This window comes from Zosterops lateralis (genome assembly GCF_965231275.1).
Source record: "Zosterops lateralis genome assembly, chromosome: 2".
NCBI lineage: Eukaryota > Metazoa > Chordata > Aves > Passeriformes > Zosteropidae > Zosterops > Zosterops lateralis.
This window is the reverse complement of record NC_139763.1, coordinates 103,422,349-103,444,947: the sequence shown is the minus strand read 5'-3', so window position 1 is coordinate 103,444,947 and position 22,599 is coordinate 103,422,349. Positions and strand designations below refer to the sequence as shown.

The following is a 22,599-nucleotide window of genomic DNA, read 5'->3' as shown; positions in this document are numbered from 1 at the left end:
AATCTTAAAACTATTGATTTTTATTATATATCACTGATCAACACAGCTTTGTTATTCCTAGGCCTTGACATTTCTGTATTAAGAACTTTTGCTGCATACAAGAGATGAAAAGCACAACCCTTTTATAAAAATTAATTTGAATCTTATTTATTTTAAAATGTTTTGATTGTTCTCAGTGAAATTAATTTTGAAATTAGAGTGCAAAGTATTTTTGTTAATTTACTTCTATTCTCACCCTCATAATTATCCTCATTTGCCACAGCCCTCACAGCAGCTGCATTCTCAGCCAAGTCTTCCAAAAATCTATTAGAACTAGAAATATGGAAAAATTGCCCTCATTAGGTAACCAAAGGCAAAAAAAGGACTTTTAAAATTAAATTTGATGCAGAAAAAAAAGGATTTTGTAGATTTTTTCAATGCAATATAAACAAATTTGTAGGTTTTATGTGGCCACTTCTCTCAAGTGCAACTTCTGCCCTCTGATCTTCAGTTAGAAAATACTCAGAGCTTTGCTTAAACTCTGTTTCCTGACTGCTAAAACCTGAAGAATTCTAACTGTGGGCTCTCAAAATTAAAATTAGGTGGTGAAAATTAAAATAAAATCAACTAGGCAGTGAAAATTAAAATAAAATCCATTAGGTGGGGAGCCAACTTCAGCTCATTATACTTCAGAGAAAATCAGAAATGATCCTCAATTCAACCTAAGCTCAGTCCCCAGCAGATCCAAAACTTTCCTTTTTCTTCAGTATCAACCTTAAATATAAATATTAGATCTCAGATCTTATTTTAAGCCTAACTGGGGTGGGAGAGATTAAATCAAATCAGTTTTAGACAGGCACAAGGTGGGTCAAGTCACAGAGCTTTGCCCACTCACACCCACTGATCATTTCTGTACCTGAATGGCTGTAATTCTCCTCAAAAAGAACTCCTAATACTGAATAAAATTAAATAATTACTTCTTTGTAATATATATTTAGCGTCAAAAAGGTTATACTTAAAACCAGTCTGTTCTGGTATTAAAAGACTGATAAAATTAAATACCAACTTTAATTTCTTTTTTTTTTTTTTTTTTAATTAGATTTAGCTTCAAGAAAGTTATACTTAAACCTGTTCTGGTATTAAATGTACAGACAAGTTGTAAATACAGAAATATGGGCCCTTTTTGTACTTGTTTACGTAACTTATAAAAAATTCCTTCATAGAAGCTGCCGAAAAATTTCCAAGATGTTCTTCTGAGAATGAAGAGAAATTCACCTCTATTTTCACAATCCACCCATAAAAGAGACAAGTTATGTGGGGGGAAACTGCAAAACTTTCCACTGAACTTTCTGAGGTGTTTTTGTGCAAATTAAAAGGGAAAAAAGAGATTATTTTCATGTCAAGAAGCTGTGAGAAAAATCAGCTGGGCCACAGCTTTCCCTCATGCTCTCTGAGGAAACAGTGACTGAAAAACAGGAAAAAGACCCCAAAAATGAAATGTCAGCTTTTCAGGGCCCTTCTCCTCCTGTTCCAGGGACACTTTTGTGTCACCTGCCTCCTTTTCTCACGTGATAACCCTGGGATCAAGGAAAAAGCAGCTTTTCCAAACAGGAAACAGAGAAAAGCTGGCGAATTTCCTTTCTCTTTTTGCCCTGTGCTCGTGGCTTATCTGTGAGCACAGGGACAGCGTGTTTTCCACACGCTGCATTTCTGTGGAATTAATAAATATCCCTTTCCTCGTGGGAGGATGGGGGATGATTGAACTGTGGAGTATCACAGCAGCCTCTGTGGAAGGCCAAGATGTGCTGGATTTCCTTGGGAGGATAAAGGTATTTTAAAAGACTCCTTTCCATTCTCTACTTTGCTGTCTATAAATCCATGCTGGGAATTTATTTCTGGAGAGAATTAAAGCTTGGTAGGAACTGATCAATCATTTCTTTCTGAGTATTTTTAAAACAAACCATTTCTTTAAGAGTAAGTGGTTTGCTTTAGGGATTTTTTTTTGAAAATTTTCTTTTTTAAAAATAAGAATTTATGTTCATCAAAATGAACCAAGACAATGAAATAATCTAAGTAATTTAATCACATGAACAATTGATTAAATTCAAGCTCAAACCATTTTTTTTTTAGATAAAGGAAAAATATCTGATTGATGTAAAACATTTTCAAGTGGTTTTCCCTTTGTGGGCACTCAGAAGTGTACATTTTACCTAGAGCAACTGGGATTTTTGGGATCAAAAATCCTGGAAGTTGATGGAGAACGGTTTCATTCCTTCCTTTCTTAGGAACAGACCTTTTTGCAGGCTCTGACTATGCACGTTGGGATCACTTTGAAAGCAAACTGGGCTGTCCCTGACTCAAGGATTGCACAGAAATCCTGGTGACAGCTCAGATTAACAGACAAAAATCTCACAGATCTCTTATAAAACAGGAGTTTGGGATGGACCATACAAAAGTGGAATTGACCCCAGAATTCAGATCTCCATATCCATATTATTTATATTATTTTATATTCTTCCTGCCTACAGCCCTCACAACTCCATTCCAGTACTACTTAAACACTCCAAATATTGAGCCCAGTCTCAGTGGATCAGCCTGAAGAGAGCCCACAACCTGTTCTTGGAAAAGGTTAATATTAAACTTTTGATGAGAGGTATTTATGACTCTACTTTTTTCTTTCAGTCCTTGGTGTGAAAATTATCATGTACAACCCACAGAAAGTCCAAGCCAACTGAGAAATTGCTGCAAAACATCTAGAAACAGAAAAGGTGGCAAAAGAATGCTTGGTAATTGTTCTCCTGCAATTAAATGTTGCTCTATCATTTAGAAAACATCCAATTTATGACCAATTCAAAAGCCTGAGCAAGAGCCTTCATTCTCTTGTACTTACTGATTAAAAATGGAATTGCCCAGGTAGGATCATGTTAGCTGAGCAGAATTATATGGATCATAAAAAAGTAAAATTCAGTTATTTTGGGGAAAACTGGTTGCAGCTTAAGCTGTTGAAGATGAAGAAGCTGCAGTGCACTGAGGAAATGCAGGAATCCTGCAGCCCAAGAGGGTTTAACCAAGTAAAGGAGTGGGGAACTGAGACATGAAGGATCCATTCATCCCTTCCTAAAAATTCCTGGAGCAAGGCAGCACCGGCAGCACATGTGGACCCTGTGAGCCCACACAAGTGCCACAGCACAGAATCCTGTCATTTCGCACACTGAAGAGTTTAATGGGAGTGAATTCCAGCTCTCCTGGCCATGGGGATGGCCCTCTGGAAAAAGAGCCAAATGAAATCAGCACCAGGGCTGCATTTCATCAGTGCACACTCAGAGTCTGCAGTTGTCAGACAACCTTTCCCTCTCACAGAGGAGCAGCAACCAATTCCACACAGCACTGTCTGGAGCTGTGAAATTTTAATTCATGCCCCAGCAGATTAGAATATCAATTACAAACCCTGTGCAAGAACACAGGAGAAGTGTGAAGCTGCCCCCCACAAATAACACCCTAAACTGATTTTTCCTCCTCAAAGTCTCATTGTAAAAAAACCACTTTTTTTTTTCCCCATTTCTGTTTTATATACATAGAGATTGTGCATTCTGTTGCCACCTCTCCAGAGTGTAAATTCAGCATCCCACATGCACAGGGATAACACAGGGCTGACCAGAAACACCCCCAGGTACCTCTGCTATGGTCATTCTCATAGCACTGACAGGTGAGGGCTCAATCTCCACCAGCTGAACTGCATTAAAACTCTGGATGCAGGGAGTGCACAGGGAGGAGAACATGGCAGCAAAGGTTAGAGAGGCACAGCAAAGACTCAGAAAGATTCTGCTCACTGTTATCAAGAACAACCTAAAATTTATCACAGAATATCCTGAGTTGGAAGAGACTCATCAGCACTACCCAGTCCAACTCCTGGGCCTGCACAGACACCCCAACAATCCCACCCAAGAGCATTGTCCAAACATTGATTTGTGGGAATATCTGACTCCCTCTGGAATAAAAATGAAAATCAGAGTGTTTGTTACAAGGGAAATACAAAGGAGACCCAGTCAGAGATGTCAGGGTGACTGGAAAAATCACTCTTATGCAGTGATGTGTATGTCTTGATCTGAATCACTGGAACTGCAGATCAGGACTGCCCAAATCTGTTCACTAAATGAATTCAAGTCAGAAAATATTTTAGGTTTTAAACCAAACTTATTTTAAACAGCTGTTTCTTAAAATAGCATCAGTAATGTCAATGGGACATCAAGAATCCACTTTAATCAAGGTGCTGTTTAGAAATGCACTTACACACTCTGATTCACTCAATTTAATGTCATTAATAATTGCTTTGGAAGCAACACAGAAACCAAGATAAGATTTGTGGATATTATTTTGGAATGCAGTGTTTTAACACCATTATCTTCAGTAATTCTCTGTATGTATCTCTAAGTATTCCTTGAGCAATTCAGGTGTGTAGGGACACTTCATTTGGCACAGTTGTAACCCAGTATTAGTGAACATTATGAGAACCGCACCAGCAGGATAAAAAGGCAACAAAATTTAGTAGGAATTAGGTTGGAAGCAGTGAAACAGAGGACTGTTAGTCACAATCTGGAAGCCAAAAAAAGATTCTGCTCTTTTGTGGATGATGTAGAGCCAGTTTGATGCTTTTTTTACCATCACCCACCTCCTGCAACCAGGCCACTCTCCCTTTCTTCCCCAAAAATAGAGCACGAGGTTAAACCAGACTGGGATACCAGTGATTCTCTTCCCCATTTATAACAATCTGCTTTAAAATAGAGCAAGACCAAGTAACTGCAGGGATTCCCAGGGCTCTTACAGTGTCACTGTCACTGGGCTGGAACTGGAAAGGCTGAGGTTTGTGGAACACCGAGTTCTCCTGTAAGAACAGCTGGAGATTGCTGTCTCGCACCACCTGAGGAAAGAAAAAGGTTTATTTAGACTCCTTGCTTTGTGAATTGAAAAAACAGCTGGAGAGCAAAACTAGCACAGTTTCCAACTGACATTAAACCTGCAGCAGAAGCTTGGGTGCACCAGCAGGGAATTACGGACCTGAGCTGTTCAGAGGTACTGGCAGGAACACACAGTGGGTGACAAGGACCTAAAATATCCCTGCCATTTACCTACAAAATGGGGAAAAAACACCAATTATTATACAGACACCCTGTGGTGTCACTGCCATAAATATTTTTCCCTCCCCTTGTGGGTAATTTCCTGTGCACTGCTCTTTCTCAAGATGAAAAGTCTTAATTTGGCAGAAATTATTAGATGTGGGAGCTGAAAAGACTATTTGGAATAATGCATCCCAAATCAGTTACAACTTTCATCTCTCTTTATTAAATTGCTTTCAGAGAAAACTCTCCAAGCTTGCATTTTGCTGAAGCAAAACTCCTTCAGCTCCCAAATTTGTTTAATGATACGTTTCAGGCACCATGACACAGATCCCTAAACAAACCTCTTATGTCACAATTTACACAGATTTACAAAGAAATACTCAGTGATTGCAAGATGAAAAAATAGGATCACTGGTTGAAGAACTCTTAGAGAGCATTCACTGCCTCAATTGATGAAAATGCTCAAAATTATATCAATTTATTACCAAACTGGGGGGTTTACATATACAAAGCAGATAATAAAGATGGTATTTATCCAGAAATAGCAGCATTGTGCATGACCAAGAACTCTGTGCTGCGTGGACAATGAGAAATAGAACTTGTTCTCTAATGCAGCAAAATGTTGATGCTTGTGTTGCTGAAATACTGAACTGTAAAAAATTAATCTCCAGTTAAAGAAAGTAAATAGTTCTCCAGGGCCAATAATACACTCATCTAAAGCAGAAAAGTACATAATTACTGCTCCAATTTGAGCAGTTGAACATAAACACACTCAAATGGGGAGAAAACAGACAGGGATCTGCATCACGAATTCCCAGAAATAGAATTTCAGAAAATACTAAAGAAGGAAACATCTGCAGCTTCAGAGGATGCTCAGCACTGATCTGGCATCAAAATCATTTCATTTAACCAGCTATTCCATTGAACTGACCATAGCACACAATCCTGGGCCATGCCAAATATGTGGAACTATTTTAACTTCAATTAGGAAAAAAAAAATCCAAAATGATGTTACTGAGGATGTGAAAACCTATACAGATATTTTAATGCACTTTCCCCACAGAAATCTGACTCTCAGGCAGCTCAGTTCAAAGCAGAAAACTCATTTTTCCAATAGCACTCCTAGGAGGCTTCCCCTCAAAGCCACAAGAAATGGTTAAAAATGAAAACACAACTGTAATCAGAACAGGAGGCTGGGGAGAATGTGCAAGCCCAACACATGAAATCCTGTGCATTTGCACAAAATACTGGACAATTGATAAAAAGAGAACAAAAAGACTCCAAAGCAACACTGTATCCTTGGGATTAAGGGGCAACTTTTCCAAATAGATTTCCTGTTATTCAGTAATTAAATCAATGTTCTTACACAGTTTCTTTCTGAAGTCAATGTCAATTGACAGGTTAAAACAGACCTGAAATCAAACACTAAATATATCCCACATGCAGAAACAAGGCACAGTCAGAGATGTGCATAAAGGAAATTATTTGCCCTCTTACGAGAAACCCCACAGAAATGTTACTCAAAACAGCAAATGGAATTTCAGAAAATGTTCGGAAGAAAATCAGCATTTTTTCCGAAAGAGAAGTGCAAGAAGTACAAGTCTTGAATAAGACTGTTCAAGTGAAAAGGAACTTAAATCACATTTTGATACAATCATGGTCCCACACTGGTTTGGGTGGGAAGGGACCTAATAAATCATCTTTTGCCATGGGCAGGGACACCTTCCACTATCCCAGGCTGCTCCAAGCCCCAGTGTCCAACCTGGCCTTGGACACTTCCAAAGATCCAGGGGCAGCCACAGCTTCTCTGGGCACCCTGTGACAGGGCTCACCACCCTCCCAGGGGACTATTCCTTCCCAAAATCCCATCTACACTTACCGTCTTTGTGGTCAAGTGTTCCTATTCCAGTGTCAGAGCACTGACAAGGGTCACCTTGACTTAGGAGTAATAAAATCTCCAAAGCTCCAACAACCAACGATAAAACTATAAAAACTCGCATTTTATACAGAAAATCTGTTTTTTAGCTGGTTCCCTCAACTGCATCACAGCCAGCCCTGCCTATCCAAGGAGCCATCCCTGGCACTTGTGGGATGTAACTTATGTCCTTCTAAAGCAAATACAATTTAATTCCATCCTGCAAACAGAAATACAGTTCAGATGGAAGAGCAAAAATATTCCTCCCAATGTCCTAAGTGTCTCTTCTAAGCAAAGCCTGCCAAGCTTGTACTGCAAACTAACAAAGAACAGGTGAAGCATTCAAACCCCAAATAAATATTTAAAACCTTTGCTTTGATGACAGGTTTATTTTAAATTGCCAACAAATTTATTACATGTTTAACAACTCAAGCTGCTTTTGAAAGACACGGATGGGTTTTGATGGAGAAAAAATGTGGTTTTTTCTGGATTTTTTTGGGGGGGCTGATTACTGCAACCTGGACCTGTTATGCAAAGAAAGAATAAGCAAAGCCTGTGGAAAAATCCACCAGTCAACATATTCAGAGTGAAGCACACATTTTCAGTAGCAAAGCAACACAGATTTTTCTTTTCTGCATTCCTGAAGCACAAGGAGAGAAGCAAATGGAGTTGCAGAGACCAGTTGTAACAGCCCTGCTCAGACCTGCCAGCTGGATTTCCATTTGTGTCCCTTCTCCAGGCATTGTGCCCACGGAGTAAAGCAGAAACCCAACTCACACACACAGCCTGACTTGGCTGCTGTGTAAAATCAGCCAGACTTGGGTAGCACAAACTACCCTGACCTCAGCACACACAATATCTGAGGAAAGGATTCTTGCACCAAGGAACTGTTTGGATATGGCAGTACAGAATGGGATCAAAGTCCCAACCAGGCAGTTCTCTGAGTATTTTGAACACAAAGGATCTGATAGGAGAGTGAAAAATTAATTATGCAGACATTATACAGAAGCTTGTTTAGCTGAAAGATTCCAAGCTAGCATTTCTGGGGAAGGTATTTGAAGCAGACCTGAATAATACACCCCAAGGTAAATTATTGAAAGTCCTATAACTGAAGACAAAATGGTATTTTGATTCTTTTTACAGTTGCTGCCAAGTGAATTCAAAGCTGAGGGAGAAGCCCGTTTTTCATGCCCCCACTTCAGATCTCTGAAAGTGTGAGATCACTTGCTTGGAGGTAAATAAGGAATGTGTTAAATAAGCTTTTACTCCACATCTCTGTGAATGAGCTCTGTTTCTGGGTGGGTGGGGAAGGTAAACGTATAAAGGAATATTATGACTACACCAAAGCAGCTTTTCTGAGCTCAATGACAATTTTTTTAATTTTTTATTTTTTTAGGCCAGCAGATGAATTATTTAAGCATCAAAATTACCCTGGAAGCGATCACGCCTCTCTCAGTCTGGCTGCTAGACAAAGCAAACAAACCACCTCTATGACAAGGCTCTAATTTGTTTGCTGCGTTTGCCACTCTTAATTCCACGGAGAAAACAGCCCAATAGTTGGGATTTTAAGCTGACAGACAATTATTAAGGAATGATCCAAGCAGTTTCCCAGGGCTTTGCTCCAGATTACACCGTGAAGAACCTTCAGCTGCAATTTCCCCTCCCAAATGTGCAGGGTGAGGAGAACTGAGCATCTCTGGATATAAATACACTCTGGGGAAGGCAGTCTGGGTGCTAGGGGAAAAATTCTCCCCAGGAAAACTGTCTGGTGTCTTTTAACCTAACACCACTCAGGAGTAACCAAACCCAACAACCTTTCACTTCTGTCATGATTTTGGAAGCAAATCTCAGGCCTGCAAGGATTCAGTTACAGAGGATCATCCAGTTCAAACTTACCCTGCTGGAAGTCTCCAGTAAAAACTGGAATGTGTTTTGTACAGCTTGGCATGTCTCTAGTTCAGTCCTGCTGAATGCCATTAAATAATCCTTAAGGTGGTCATATATATTTCCATCAAGAGCCTGCAGGAGGAAAAGAAATTAAAAAAAAATCAGGAAAAGCAGGAGGTAGCTCTGTATACAGTTTATCAGTATTCACCCTGGGACTTCCAAAATGGAATTTTTTTACACCATTTTTTCAGCAGATTTACACCTGTGAGGAATTGCCAGAGCCACTCACTCCTGGCAGGAGGAATGACAGTGCTGGGCTCCCATTAGATGGCAGCACACAGCACTGCAACAACATCCCGGTGATTCCCATCCAGCTGTGCCCATGGGCAGAGCAGCTCTGGAGAAGGGAATGTGCTCAGGGGGATGTCACTGAGGGCAGGGGGGACACCCTGGAACTGCAAGGCCATGGGGTGCTGCCAACCAGAGTATTCCTCAGGGAATGGTGCCAGGACACTCAGCATCTGGATGTGTCACGTCCCCAGCTGTTTGCTTATCAAAAATAGCTGAGCAATAGCTGCCACTTCACTTTCTTTTGTGCACAGAGATACCAAATAAGTAACACAAATTTATCCCAAACCTGGCAGTGACAGCAAAGTTCAAACCCCAAGGCTCTGTTGTACGTAGAGCTGTAAAATCACATCACACAGTGCAGGTTACACAAGTTCTGTGTTAAATATGACTTAGCAAGTGACTGACAATGTCGTTTAAATATTTAACTCAAGAGGTATTTAAATATATATGATACAGATTTTAAATAGGTCAGATTTCACAGATATCCATTTAAACAGTGTATTCACAGAAACTGTGCACACTCCATTTCAACAAACTCAAGAACGTGTTTCTGTAGAAAATTATATTTGATTGTTTAAATAATTTTGAAAATTTGAGTGGGGAGAAAAGAGTGAAACTGTGCAAGACTTAAGGAATAGTTTCTGCCCCTGAAAAATCAAGGCCATGTTTAAGGTGAGGGGAACAGATATAATAAATCAGAAACAAATCCTGGAAGTGTCCAAGGCCAGGCTGGACAGGGCTTGGAGCAACCTGGGATAGTGGAAGGTGTCCCTGCCCATGGCAGGGGGTGGAACTGGATGGGCTTTTAGGTCTCTTCCAACCCAAACCATCCCATGGTTTTATGAAATCCCTCAAAGCTTAGGAAGAACAGAAGAGATTTTCCTTCTGCAAAGTTTTGCCAGCAGCACACAGCTACCACCTTCAGTAAGGGATGCTTTGAGGAGATCATCAAATTGTGGGACTGGATTTCAAACTCTGATATCCCAAATCCACTTCACACTACACTATTCTCTTCATCTTCCATCTACCAAGTGCAAACGAGTTTTCAGCTGAGGCAGATTGTTTCCTTCAGCCTTACACATTAAACCTGCCTCAGACTTAATAGTTCTACTGCCATCAGGAAGCCATTATGCCAAACCAGTAGCAAACTGGGAATTCCTTCCAAGCCCCCACACTGTAGCTGATCAGAGGCCAGGCTCGAGGTGTCAGCAGACAGGGCAGCTCCTGGAGCTGCCACGGGAAGGACTTCCCAGTATGGCTGGGAAAGAGCTATAGGATAAGTGTTCCAGGCTCCTGCAAGTGCTGTCAGACCCACCAAACAATCTGTTAAACAGGATTTTAGAAGATTCTTATTTAAAGAGTTATGAAACACAAGCTTAGAGCTGGGATGTTCGATTGAGGAAAGCATCAGGAAATTCCCAGCAGCAAATCCACAGAAAGCAGGCAGCCACACACAGACACAGGTTCACTCCTTGCCTGTCTGGTGTGGGCACAGCTCTGCTGGGATTCACCCTGAGCTGAGTCAGGAGGCTCAGTCCCAGGCCAGCACCAGGATTTGAACATTCTCTGTGCTTTTACCCTCTCGGTGTCACACGAGTGCCAGAGTCACCACCCCATTCCATTCTCACAGCCAATACAGAATCCCCAACAGCAGCTCAGCCCTGTGCTCACAGAGAATACAAATGATGGGTAAAATTGCCAGGAGTGCCTGTGTTCTCCCTGGGAGACCACGGGAAGCCTCAAACTCCCCCAAAATGGAACTGCTGACTTATATCTGTTCCTAAAGCTTTTCAACTCGAACACCAGGGCTGGAGAGCAACTCTGCTAAAAAAATGTAAAATAAATAATTTCAATATGGCAAAGCAATTCTAAGTGCTCAGTTTGCAAAGCAGCTGTGATATTTTTTTTTAATCCTACAATGCCATAAAAGAGCATTTCACAGCTCCCTATCAAACCCAAATGTTGTTTTTATGTCAAACCCCACACAAAGGGTTTGTGTCATTACATTTAAAGTCTTAAATGCTGAGATCTGTGTTGGGTTTTGTCACTCTGGGTGCTCTGCAGAGCCAGTGGAGAGAAGCTGGTGCTCGTGTGTTGTGATTGATCCCTCTCCAAGATAGATGGCTAAAATAGGTCAGCTGAAAGGCAGGATGCCAAGGGCCTATTCCTCTTCACTGACCGTAAATAGTGCCCCCACAATTAGCTCAGACAGACACATCAGGCACACACAGCCCAGCCCCACACGTGTTTATTCCCTCCAATTATCATCCACGCAGCACTGGGGATTAATTCTTGTCCAGCTGCAGTCTGCAGTCCAAGGAATATTAAAAAAAAAAAAAGGAGAGAAATATTAATTTCATTATTTCTACCCCCCCCTTCTCCAGCAATGACCACAGCCCTGCTGAAATGCCAGAAACCCTCTCAGTGTGATATAAAAAATAAAGGTATTTAAGAAAGAGCATCAGAGCAAAGTGTGGCAAAACATTAGGGAGCACACGGGTCTGTCAGCATGTGAGAACTGCATTACAGCCTGGCTCCTTTCATTAATTAAAGCAGTTTCAATATGATGAAGTTCTTAAATACAGATGAGAGCTGCCAGAACTGAAGTTCTGAAAGTCACTGCAATATCACACAGGCAAGGCTGAGAAAGCAGCTCCAACACAGGCTAAAAAGCTCCTCATGGCACAGAAAAGGTGACATCCCATCAGCCACAGGATCAGAGAGCTGGCTGGTTCCAGACTTGCAATAGTAATGGATTTATCCCTTCTATAAAATGGTAATTATTACATCGAGCTGGATGTGTTCATATTAAAACAAAAGACTTGACTTGCTGAACTGTAGGATATAAATTAACATTCACGTGGGGTTTTATCAGCTGAATCTCATTCACTTACAAACACTCTGACCCAAACCACTCAACATCACAGGTTTTGAAAGGAAAAGTCTTTTCAAAATTTCTCATCACACAACTTGAAGGGGAAACTGGGGAAAAAAAAAGAAAATCAAAAAACCCAACACCCATTATTCCTCTACAATGGCTTTTGTTCTCTTTCTCACTCTCCAGAGAGCACTAAATCACTTACTGTATTACAATCCCACTGAAAAACCTGTCTTTTTGTCAACTTCAAAAGGAAATCAAGGGTTTTAAAAAAAAAAAACAAATCTGGCATCAAACCCAAGATAATACGAAGTTAAGTAGCACAAAATTACAATTTCCAAGGATAGGAAAAAGTCACTGTTTTTTTCAGAAATCATTTTGTTACAGCAGAATTGCCATACTAAAGGTGCAAAACTACTTCCCACTGTGTCCAAGTTTGAGAAGCTAAAGGCTGGAATTAGGGCTGAGAAGAGTTTTAGTTGCTAATAAAAGTAATGGACACACAAGAAATCCTATATATTACCTCAAAATAATAAAATTATATACAGAGGGAATGGGACAAGAACATTGTTCTGATTTCAACATCCCAGTTTCATGTATAACTTTGAGAGTTTTGCCCAGAAACAAAACATCAGTCCCAGTTCAGATCATCATTTTCAGGAGGTTTTTTATGTTTCAAGAGATGATACCAAACATTTGGGGAATTTAGCTTTAAACATTCTACATTCTATGAAAATTCCCTCAAAAGCAAATATGTAAATGAAAGCATTTTAGCTATTAAGCCATTTGGTTGCCTTTGGGAGGTTGTTACTCACTGAAAATAGCATACAATGTAGAACAGACCCTGTGTAGAATTTTCACCTTCGTTTCTGTGACTGACTTCAAGAGGTTTCTTCAACTAAAACATTTACAGGTCTCAGCCACACTCCACTTAAAAATTACCATTTCAATATCTTGGAGAAGACAGAGAACAAGCTGAACTACTCTGTATTTTTTATTTTAAAGGCAAACAGAAATTAAAAATGGAAACTACCTGTCCCACACACAACGCAGACCTAATTTGTGTGAAGCCACCAAGGTGGATTTTCCCTGTTATCCCATTTATTTCTGAAATATTCCTGGTATTGTGCTCATGTTTATCTTGCCCAGAAACTCCTAAAAGCTGTGCTGAAGCTCGGGGTAATAATTTCAGTTTAAACTCAGGTGTGTGAACTAAACCTCTCATTTAACCACCAGGCACCAAAACCAGTGCTAGGTTAAAAACCCACAATTAACGGCACACTTGAAAAGCCACGTGGGTTTCACTGACTAATTCACAGCAGTCTCACCTGAATCATCACTGCCTAGAAATAATTTGGTATTTGCAAACACACATTTATGCTTTTATGCATTTTCAACTCCCTAATCCCACACTTGTGGTAAGAACCATCATCCTCGAACTGGGGTGGAACAAGATGGTCTTTAAGGTCCCTTCCAACCCAAACCATCCTATAGCCCTGTGAGATTCAGTTTTCATTTCAACACATCCATCCTTTCCTGAGCTGATGCTACCCAACTGTTTCTGAGGGCTAATTTTGCCACTGAAATCTTTGGCAAACACTCCCTGAGCTGCCACCGCTTGGCCGGAAACAATAGAACTGATGTGGAAGGCAAGGAATTTCCTTACATGGGTGGAGGGAACAGCACAGAATTAGAGCTGACCCTCCCCTGCCTGGGCTGCAGCCTGGAAACAGAAAGATAAGAGAAAGAAAGGAACAAAAATCATTGTGTTGGTGGAGCGGTAACTTTTCTGAGGACTCAATGGGATTGCATCCTGGTAATGTGACTTGTTTTCCCGTTCAGGAGTCAAGCTCCCAAATCAAAAGGGAGATCTGTATCGTAGATTCCTCTCTCCACTTTATATTAAAATAATTTTATATGTGAATATATTTATATTTAAAATGAAAATGAAATTATTTTACCACCCTACTCTCATTTGCATTAAACCCCCTGTTTTACCTATCCCTGATCTGCTTTGCTTTGAAAACAACTTAGAATCCATTAAGAACAAGGACTTGAGTTTTCATCTTTTTTTTTTCTGTAATATTACTCAAAACTTTTCCTTACTAAAAACCCAACAATCTGAATTGCAGAACAAACATGCTGAGTGAAGCTTTTTGAGTGTTTGTACTTGAAACTCCTGTCTCCAATCCATTAAATAAACAGAGGGATCTCATGGATGGCAGAGTCTGGGAATTTTCAGTTGAATGATTTTGGTAAATGAGACTCCACTGAGGGTTTTAATTTTTATGTGTCAGAAAAGGTAAAATTAATATTAAAAGGAAAAGTTGGGGTACAGACAATAATAATTTGTCAACAGGTATTCTTAGAATTAAGGCATCAACTTCAGTCTTTCTAGGGTGAGAAGAGAAGTCTCTGTATTTTAGCCCAAACAGAGCAACAAATCTCCTTTTATCTGGCAGTGAAGGATAAGGTATTTTAAAAACTCATCTAAAACTCAGAACAAAGTCAAGAGCCTGGATCAGCTGGATTTGCCACACTCAGCACTATTGAGAGCCGTGAAATGGAACAGCACTTGCCAAGGACATGAGGAGAAGGAAGGAAGGTCAGGAAAACCCATCCTTTCCGGGTAACAGCTCCATTCCACAGCCATTTTCCTTTAGAAATGCTGATTCCTGGCATCAATTTCTCCCAATACAGAAGAAAAGCTGCTTATTCTTCCTTTTAAACTCTTCCACCTTTGCAGCATTTGTCACTGCTGAAATCCCTTCCTCTCCATCAAGACCCTCCAACACAAAAGTAAATCAGGGCTGTGTTTGTCAACAAAACACAACCTCTGCGTCTGAATTCCTAAAAAAAAAAAACAAATGAAAGGCCCAGCAGTGTGTCTGAACAAGCTGCCTGGAGCTGCTGGCATCAGGCTCCAGCATTCCCAGAGATCCCTCAGGAACAACTGCACCCTGTCCGTGCCCATCACGGCTTTGAGAGCTGAAGGTTGACTTCAACTGACAGGAAGCTGCTGCCCAGCCTGCCCTTTGTAGACTCCTTCTTTGGGAAAAATGCTGTTTTTCTGCTAAGCTGGGCAAGCAGAGAAAGCTGCTGAGAAAAGCTGAGGGCAAACCCAAACTCTCTTCCCTGGATCAAGGAGTGAGTGCTGGACTTCCTCAGCCTACAAGGAGAGAGGAGCACCTAAGTTCTGTAAAATCAGGATTTCAGCTTGACAGGAGACAAGCCACAGTCTGCATCCAAGGCAGTAAAATGATCTGTATCTCAGGATAATCTTATGCATCCAAAGACTTTATTGATAAGTCTGCTTTAGTGAGGTCCACATCCAACTCACTCTTGAAGTATGACTACCTAGTTCTGTCTGGGAATATCTGAAATCCCATCTGGAGCACTGCATCCAGATCCAGAGTCTTTACACAGGAAGGACATGGAGCACCTGTTACAGCAGGCCCAGAGGATGCCAACATGTCTGAGTGAAGAAGGGTTTAAGAGTCCCTACGAAAAGATCCTCTCCAGCTTCTGCTCCTTCTTGAACTTCTACAGAAAGTAATTTTAAGGAAATTTTATAATTGCCTCACTGTCCTGTTACTGACAGGCTTATTTATTTCACCTGTTTCTTTTTGTTTTCCCTAAATCCACATCCTGCACAACCACGTGCTATTCAGGAGTGCCTTTGCTCAAACCAGCTCTCAACAAGGAAGCACGAGATATTCCAGACACATGCCCACCTTGCTGAAGAACAGAGATACATGAAAAACTGGGAATAAAACCAGCAGGCTAAGAGGTAGGAAGAGAATATAAGGACAGAAGAGGAAGTGCTTCTTTAAAATCGAGAAGGTTTGATGAAGCTCCGAGTTTCCTTTTCTTCCACACCCTGGAGGAGCTCTCACCACGGCAAACACGGGAACAATGGACACTGGAAGACCACGAGAGCCCCAAGTTCCTTTCAGCTGGGTGCCCATGAACACTCTCTGCACTTTCCCTTACCCCAGAGCTTTGTGTTTGCTGCTGTCAGGAGTTTGGGGCTTGTTTGCAAGTTCTTTGTTTGCTCTCATTAGTCACTTGATGATTGTTCTGCACATCATTTTGTTCCTTTACAATCTCGCCAGGGTCATTGTTTTTACTGACAAAACCTTTGTTGTTGGGGCGCTGCAGTCTCCTCTGAGCACAGAAAAATATGGAACAGCCACCAACAGATGCTTGTCACCCTCCTCCAATGCAGAAAAAAATGTCCCTTTAAAAGAAGAATAAGCAAAAATAATAATAACAAGATTTGCCTCCACCATTTAGGATGAGGGTCTGGTAAGGTGAACACAGGCATGAAAGGAAATGCCCTTAATAATTCCTTGTAATTGCCACAAGGCTGGCAGCAGTGAGAGTTACCTGGTGGAGCCAGCACTAAATTAACACTCCTGGGTTAAAGGACAATTCCACTGAAATCACTGAGAACACCCTGATGTGAGACTGCTTCAAGCATGGAAAACCAGATCTTCAAATTCTACCATGTAAGGATTAAAAAACTCTGGAAGATTAAAACATATCCTAGGAATATCTAGAAATACATTCCATAAAAGTATCTCCCAAGACTTCTCAGACCTAGTTTGCTTTTTCTTGCACAGCTCTGGAATAAATCCCAGGGAGATTCCACTTTTGACAGGATGAATTTTTAATAAACTGCATTTTTGCTTTTGTACTTCCTCATTCTTGGTAGAAAAAAACATGTTCTGGCTCAAATCCAACATCTGGAAGATGACTTTGTGGCAGAGCTGTCACCATCATGATATCTTTGCATCTGGAGAGTACAGAGTGCTCTTCACTGCTCATGCCAGTAATAATTGGCTTCCTTCACGTGGAAAAATATGCATTTCAATCCTTCAGCACTTTGACACCATTCCTGCCCTTCAAGGATTCTTCTGCTGACCACAAGATCATCGTCATCATCACAAAATGTCTGAGCAACAGCAGTGGGGTGTGTGCTCTGTCTGGATTTTTTAGTTCTTCTAACCCAAAAATAAATTATTTTGTTGCTCAGCTCAACAAATATTTTGGTATTTCAACATGATTTGGAAGGTAAGTCAAAGAAATGCATTTTGCTCAAGAACAGGCCAGAGCTGATTATTTTTACCTCCTACAAAACCAAATCTCACAGAGAACCATCTCCAAGAAAGCTCTGGGAATGCTTTCTTACAAAATTCCATCCAGATTTACCAGCAAATCTCTATAAGAATTGTCATGCTACAGGTGAACCATCCCTGACTCAGACACAAGCTTGGATAAATCTGAATCTTTTCTATACTACAACACAAGCTAAGGCAGAGAAACCTTAAACTGACACAGACGTGCACATGAAAATGCATTTCACAACAAATCCCAATGTTTCTTAATAAATATTTTCCTTAAAATATTTTCTTAAAATGTTTGTAAAAAATTAAGAAACAATACTTAAAAATACTCCCCTGGCGGATAAAATGCATCAAAAAGGAGAAAAAATAAAATCAGATACTGAGCATAAATGTTCCTCAGGAGCTTTTGTTTACTCTTTTCTACCCTTGCAGTTTTTTAACCACCTATTTTGCTGCATTTAGGTTTTATATTCAGTTGATTTGATCTCTGTATAATCATTTTCATTTACTTCTTCAGATAAATCTCTTCAACAAAACCTTTTTTGCCTCAGCACAGGCTGTTGTTCCCAACTGCTCCTTGGATTTATCACTTCATCTGTTTGTTTTCTCTATGTGGGTTTAAAGTCACCTGTATTCAGTGAACAGGCTATTCAAAAGCTGCTCACAGAGTACGTTCAGGCATGGAAATGTCCCAATATTAAAAATTTCAATTATTTAATATATTCCCGAGCATTTCAGAATCTTATCATGCCAAAGAGATGCAGCTTGATACAGTTCTGCAAATTTAACATTGCTCAAACCCACATCAGGAATAGTCTTGTCAGGATATTCAGAATATTCAGGCATTTTCCAACTCAAATTACAAATTCAATTAAATTTTATATGCTAATATACAAAATAATTAGACAGAATGAAAGGGAAAGATTGTATCTCACACAGGGAACCCCACGTTCCTGAACAGGCACCCCATAAAAGGTTTACTCTGCCAGTCACTTTAAAATGACCAAGGACCAAATCCAAAGAAACCATTTCTAGGAATTTCTGTAATCTACACAAATGTGTTCTTGTAAGGAAAATGGCCCAGAGTCACAGCACTGTGATTATTTGCAATAATTATGGAATCACAGAACAATGACAGCAATTATCTCTCACAATAAAGGAAAAAAACATGGTGGGGGTAATGCCAAAGGTATGGCAGCTGCAGTGCAGCAAGAAGATTAATCCAGGGCTCCTAAACCCCACTTGGGAATTCTGTGTGCCAATTACGTTTTATTACTTTTAGGAGTCCATTCTCAATTATCTCCAGGGGAATCACACTAACAATTTATGCCTGCACTCCTTGTAAGCACCAGTGGGTGAGGACAAAGATAATTTGAGCCTGAAGTCCACAATTAAAAATATTGTGAAAGGTTTTTCCCTTTCACAAACAGATTGATTCCCCCACCCCCATCCCAAAGCCTGGCACAGAATCCCCATTCCAAGCAGTATTCCTGAATAAGGATTGATGGAATCACCACTCATGCCATATTCTCCAGAAGCTGAGAGGATTTTCTAATCTTCTGCTGTTTGATAGGACAGCAATGGGTAACAAAAATCAACAGAAAAATGAACAAAAATGGGATCTAGTGCTGTTAAATCTTTTAATTAAATCACTTCTGAAGTGTGGCCTGATTGGGAATACCTAAATATACTTTGGTCTCCTGACAGTATTTGCTGAACATAACTGCATTAAAGTTAATCTCCTTTTCAAACTTACTTCAGCCCTGTAGGATTAATAGTCAAACCTTTTTAAAAACTCCTTAATTTCACAGTGCCACTGCTCAGATGCCCTCCCAACACTGTGTGGGCAGAGTAGAGCCAGAGACTGAAATCACACAGGAAGAGACATCCCAAGGATCTGGCAGGGCTGGGATTTCTTTGATACAAGGCTGTCTTTAGTGCTTAGTCTTTGCTATTAAATAAATTGAGCCTTTCAGCAAAGTTAATTCACTGAATGCTCCAATATCCCCTTTTAAATTAGAAATGGGGCTCCCAGACCCAGCCAGAGAGAAGGGTCTGTGCTCAGTGGGAATGTTGAGACATAGAATCCAGGGATCTGTACCTGAAGTCACATATGAATATCATAAAAATACACTACAATAATCCAACTGAATGAACTGAGACTGAATCCAACTGCATGAACTGCCCAGTGAGAAGAGCAAAGCCTGACAGAAGTGGATCAGCTATTAAAAAATACTGAATTATCTGGGTATACCCAGAGCCACAAACATCTGTGAACATTTTATGGAGGAAAAAAGGTATTTCTCGGATTTGCCACCTTCTTTTTAGGCCCTTTTTTCTTGGAAATCTGTATTTTTGAAATTTATCTTTTATTAAATTGAATTCTCACCTGTTAAATTATTATATACAATATATATATATATATACAATCTAGTAAATACTGTATGATTTTATTAATAGAAGCAGTTTAAAATTTTGATTTCTAATACTCTTGAGCTTGAACTAGAAACCCAATTTTTAGTTAACTCCATGTCCCTGGTTTAACAGTCCAGTCAAAAGAAGCTTATCCATGAAAATTCACACACCGAATTCCCAGAATATTGTTATGATTCCTCCCAACCATTTTTTTTTTCATTTTAATTTTGAATAATTTTCAGCTCCCCATGACTTTCATGTGAGATTAAAAGCCTTTAACCCAAGCACTGAAACTTTCCTGAAGTTTTAAAAATCCATGAGGATTTTTAAAGATGTCCTCATTGAAGGGTGCTGTTGCATGCCCTGGACAACACTGGTGCCAAGAGGAAAGTGAGCTGGGATGAACCAGTGCAAGGAAAAGGTTCTTCCCATTATCCATGAACAACACTGGGAATACCAGAGAGAGATTAATTCCTTTAATTAGCATTCCAATCCTACAAGCAATTACCTTAGGGCTTTGATAATTTGTAAAACATTATAAAATAATATCCTTGTTCAGCTGGATGACACCATTCCACACGTCAGTCATCAGGAATTACAGATCTAAGGAAGCTCCTGGTAGGGAATATTTGCTACCCTCCACACCAAGGGGGTCTAGCCTGGCTGCAAAGCTTTTTAAGCAGAGATGACAACTTTAACAGATGGGAATTTTATTTTTGGAGATCAAACCTGCAAGTAGGGAGACAAACCACACTGGAGCATTCCCACTCCTCCTCCTCCTCCTCTTCCCATGACTGAGCTTCTGGGCCACTTTACAACCCATTATCTCCTTAGCAATTTGTAAAAACTAAACCAGAATTTTCAGCTGCAGGAAGGGGTTCCAAGGCAAGGAAATTTCCTAAAGACTGTGCAAAAACCAGAACTCAAGGAGCCCTTCTACACACAGTGAATGAGCAGCTCCTCACCTCCAGCCATCCCAAAACACCTGCACTGTCTCCAAACGGAGCAGAGCTTTGGAAGCTGAGAGAATAAAGAAGCCCTCAAAATTTGACAGCTGGGCCCTATGAAACCCTCAAAGATCTGTGAAATCTTCCCAGACTTGCATCCCTCTCGGCAAGACAGTTGTAGATTAGAAACCATTTTCCCTATAACATTTTCTAGGATTTAATTAAACTGCAAATTCAGCGTGACATTTTCCATCTCACACTTACTGGCCTTGTGCTATTTTGGGTCTCATCTCCTTGTTATAATTCTTCCACTGCTTTCATTAGCTAAGTCACTCAGAAGTGTTTTGTCCTGCCACTGACGACAGAAGATGAGTCACAGAATCCCAGGATGGGTTGGTGGGAACAGACCTTAAAATCATCTCATTGCACCCCTGCCATGGGCAGGGGCACCTTCCACTATGCCTGGGTGCTCCAAGCCCCAGTGTCCAACTTGGCCTTGGACACTTCAGGGATCCAGGGGCAGCCACAGCTTCTCTAGGCACCCTGTGCCAGGGTTTAACCATCCTCACAGCCAGGAATTCCTTCCCAAAATCCCATCCAGCCCTGCTCTCTGGCAGTGGGAAGCCATTCCCTGTGTCCTGTCCCTCCATCCCTTGTCCCCAGTCCCTCTTCAGCTCTCCTGGAGCCCCTTTAAGCCCTGGAGGGGTCTCTGAGGTCTCCACATTTTCAGTAACTTTTACAGTTTAATATCCCATTTAACAGGACAATTATAATTTAATTATCTCATTTAACAGGACAAAACCTGTGCACACACATTCAATTTAAGAATAATCCATGAGTTTTTCCCCCGTTTCAATGAAAACACATGCATTTCAGGTAACTCACTGAAACACTGTGTGGTTACGACTAACAGAAGAAAAAAAACACTGAGGAAAAAAATAACTTTTTCCTGCTTCTTCAATTCTTCCAGTGAATCAGGAGTTGCTAAAACCAAAGCCCTCAAGCAAATAAAACCCTGCAAAGGATCTGTTTGGGATGCTTTTCTCCATGAATCCCAAACCAGGAATGTTGGAACCCTGGGCACTGAGAATTTCAGGCTTTCTGTGCTGACAGGCACTGACCCTCAAGCAAACACTGCATTTGACCTGAGGCCATGGAACAGGCTTCCAGAATTGAGTGACAGCACTGGGATTGCGGATGTGTGGTTTTGAATAGAAGTGTGTGATATCACAGGGTGGAAAACTTAGAGTTTAAGGGTTTAGTATATAGTAATATATATAAAGCAAGATGGAGGATTTAGGGCTTAGGCTAAGTTCTTTCACCTTCTTCTTCATGGGTCTGGGTGTTATTTTGGAATTGGGTAGAAAAATCTGCATTGCGGGCCATGGGTGGTTGGTTATTGGGTTAAAAGTAAAAATAATTCAGGTGTCATCTCATAATAGGACAATTTGTTCTTAAAATACCTTGGAAGGAGTTAGAAACAGAGCCATTTTCACTTTGTTAGCCAGGACTCACAACTTGTGAGACTGCAACATAGATAAGAATTAACAAACATCTGAGTCCAAACACAAACCGCGTCTCTTGAGCATTTAATCCCAGCTCTAAGAGAAGAAAAGAAGATAACAAACCCACCCAGGAATGCTACATGTTTCTAGTTAAAGTGTGGTCACCCCACCTGCCTCCCAAGCAGAGCAGACCAGGTGCTTCCTGAGCTGGGTCCTTCCCCAGCGCAGCTCCAAGGCTGCTGTCTGGCACAGGCAAGTATTTTGGGAAGTGCTCTCATTGTGTTACTGTGCGGCTTTGAAACAAGATGGCAGTTTCATTTCCTGCTCACAATGAGTAGGTTTATGAGAGCTGACCAAAATATCTTGAAGCCCCACACAAATCCCAGTTTCTAATAAAATCTTCACATGAAAAAAAAAAAAGAAAAAAACAGGAAGAAAGAAAGACAAAAAAAAAAACAAACCCACAAAAAACCCAC

General features: G+C 40.5%; 1 protein-coding gene across 3 annotated transcripts in view; it reads right to left on the bottom strand.

The window, feature by feature from the left end:
• FCHSD2 (FCH and double SH3 domains 2) overlaps window positions 1-22,599 on the bottom strand; it is a 121,200-nt gene that overhangs the window by 22,764 nt on the left and 75,837 nt on the right. For all 3 annotated transcript variants that reach the window (XM_083855410.1, XM_083855409.1, XM_083855411.1), the window contains 2 exons: window positions 8,908-9,030; window positions 4,802-4,897 (listed from right to left, as the gene is read on the bottom strand). In XM_083855410.1, the coding sequence (XP_083711536.1) occupies window positions 4,802-4,897; window positions 8,908-9,030 (219 nt within the window). The remainder of the gene's footprint in view (window positions 1-4,801; window positions 4,898-8,907; window positions 9,031-22,599) is intronic.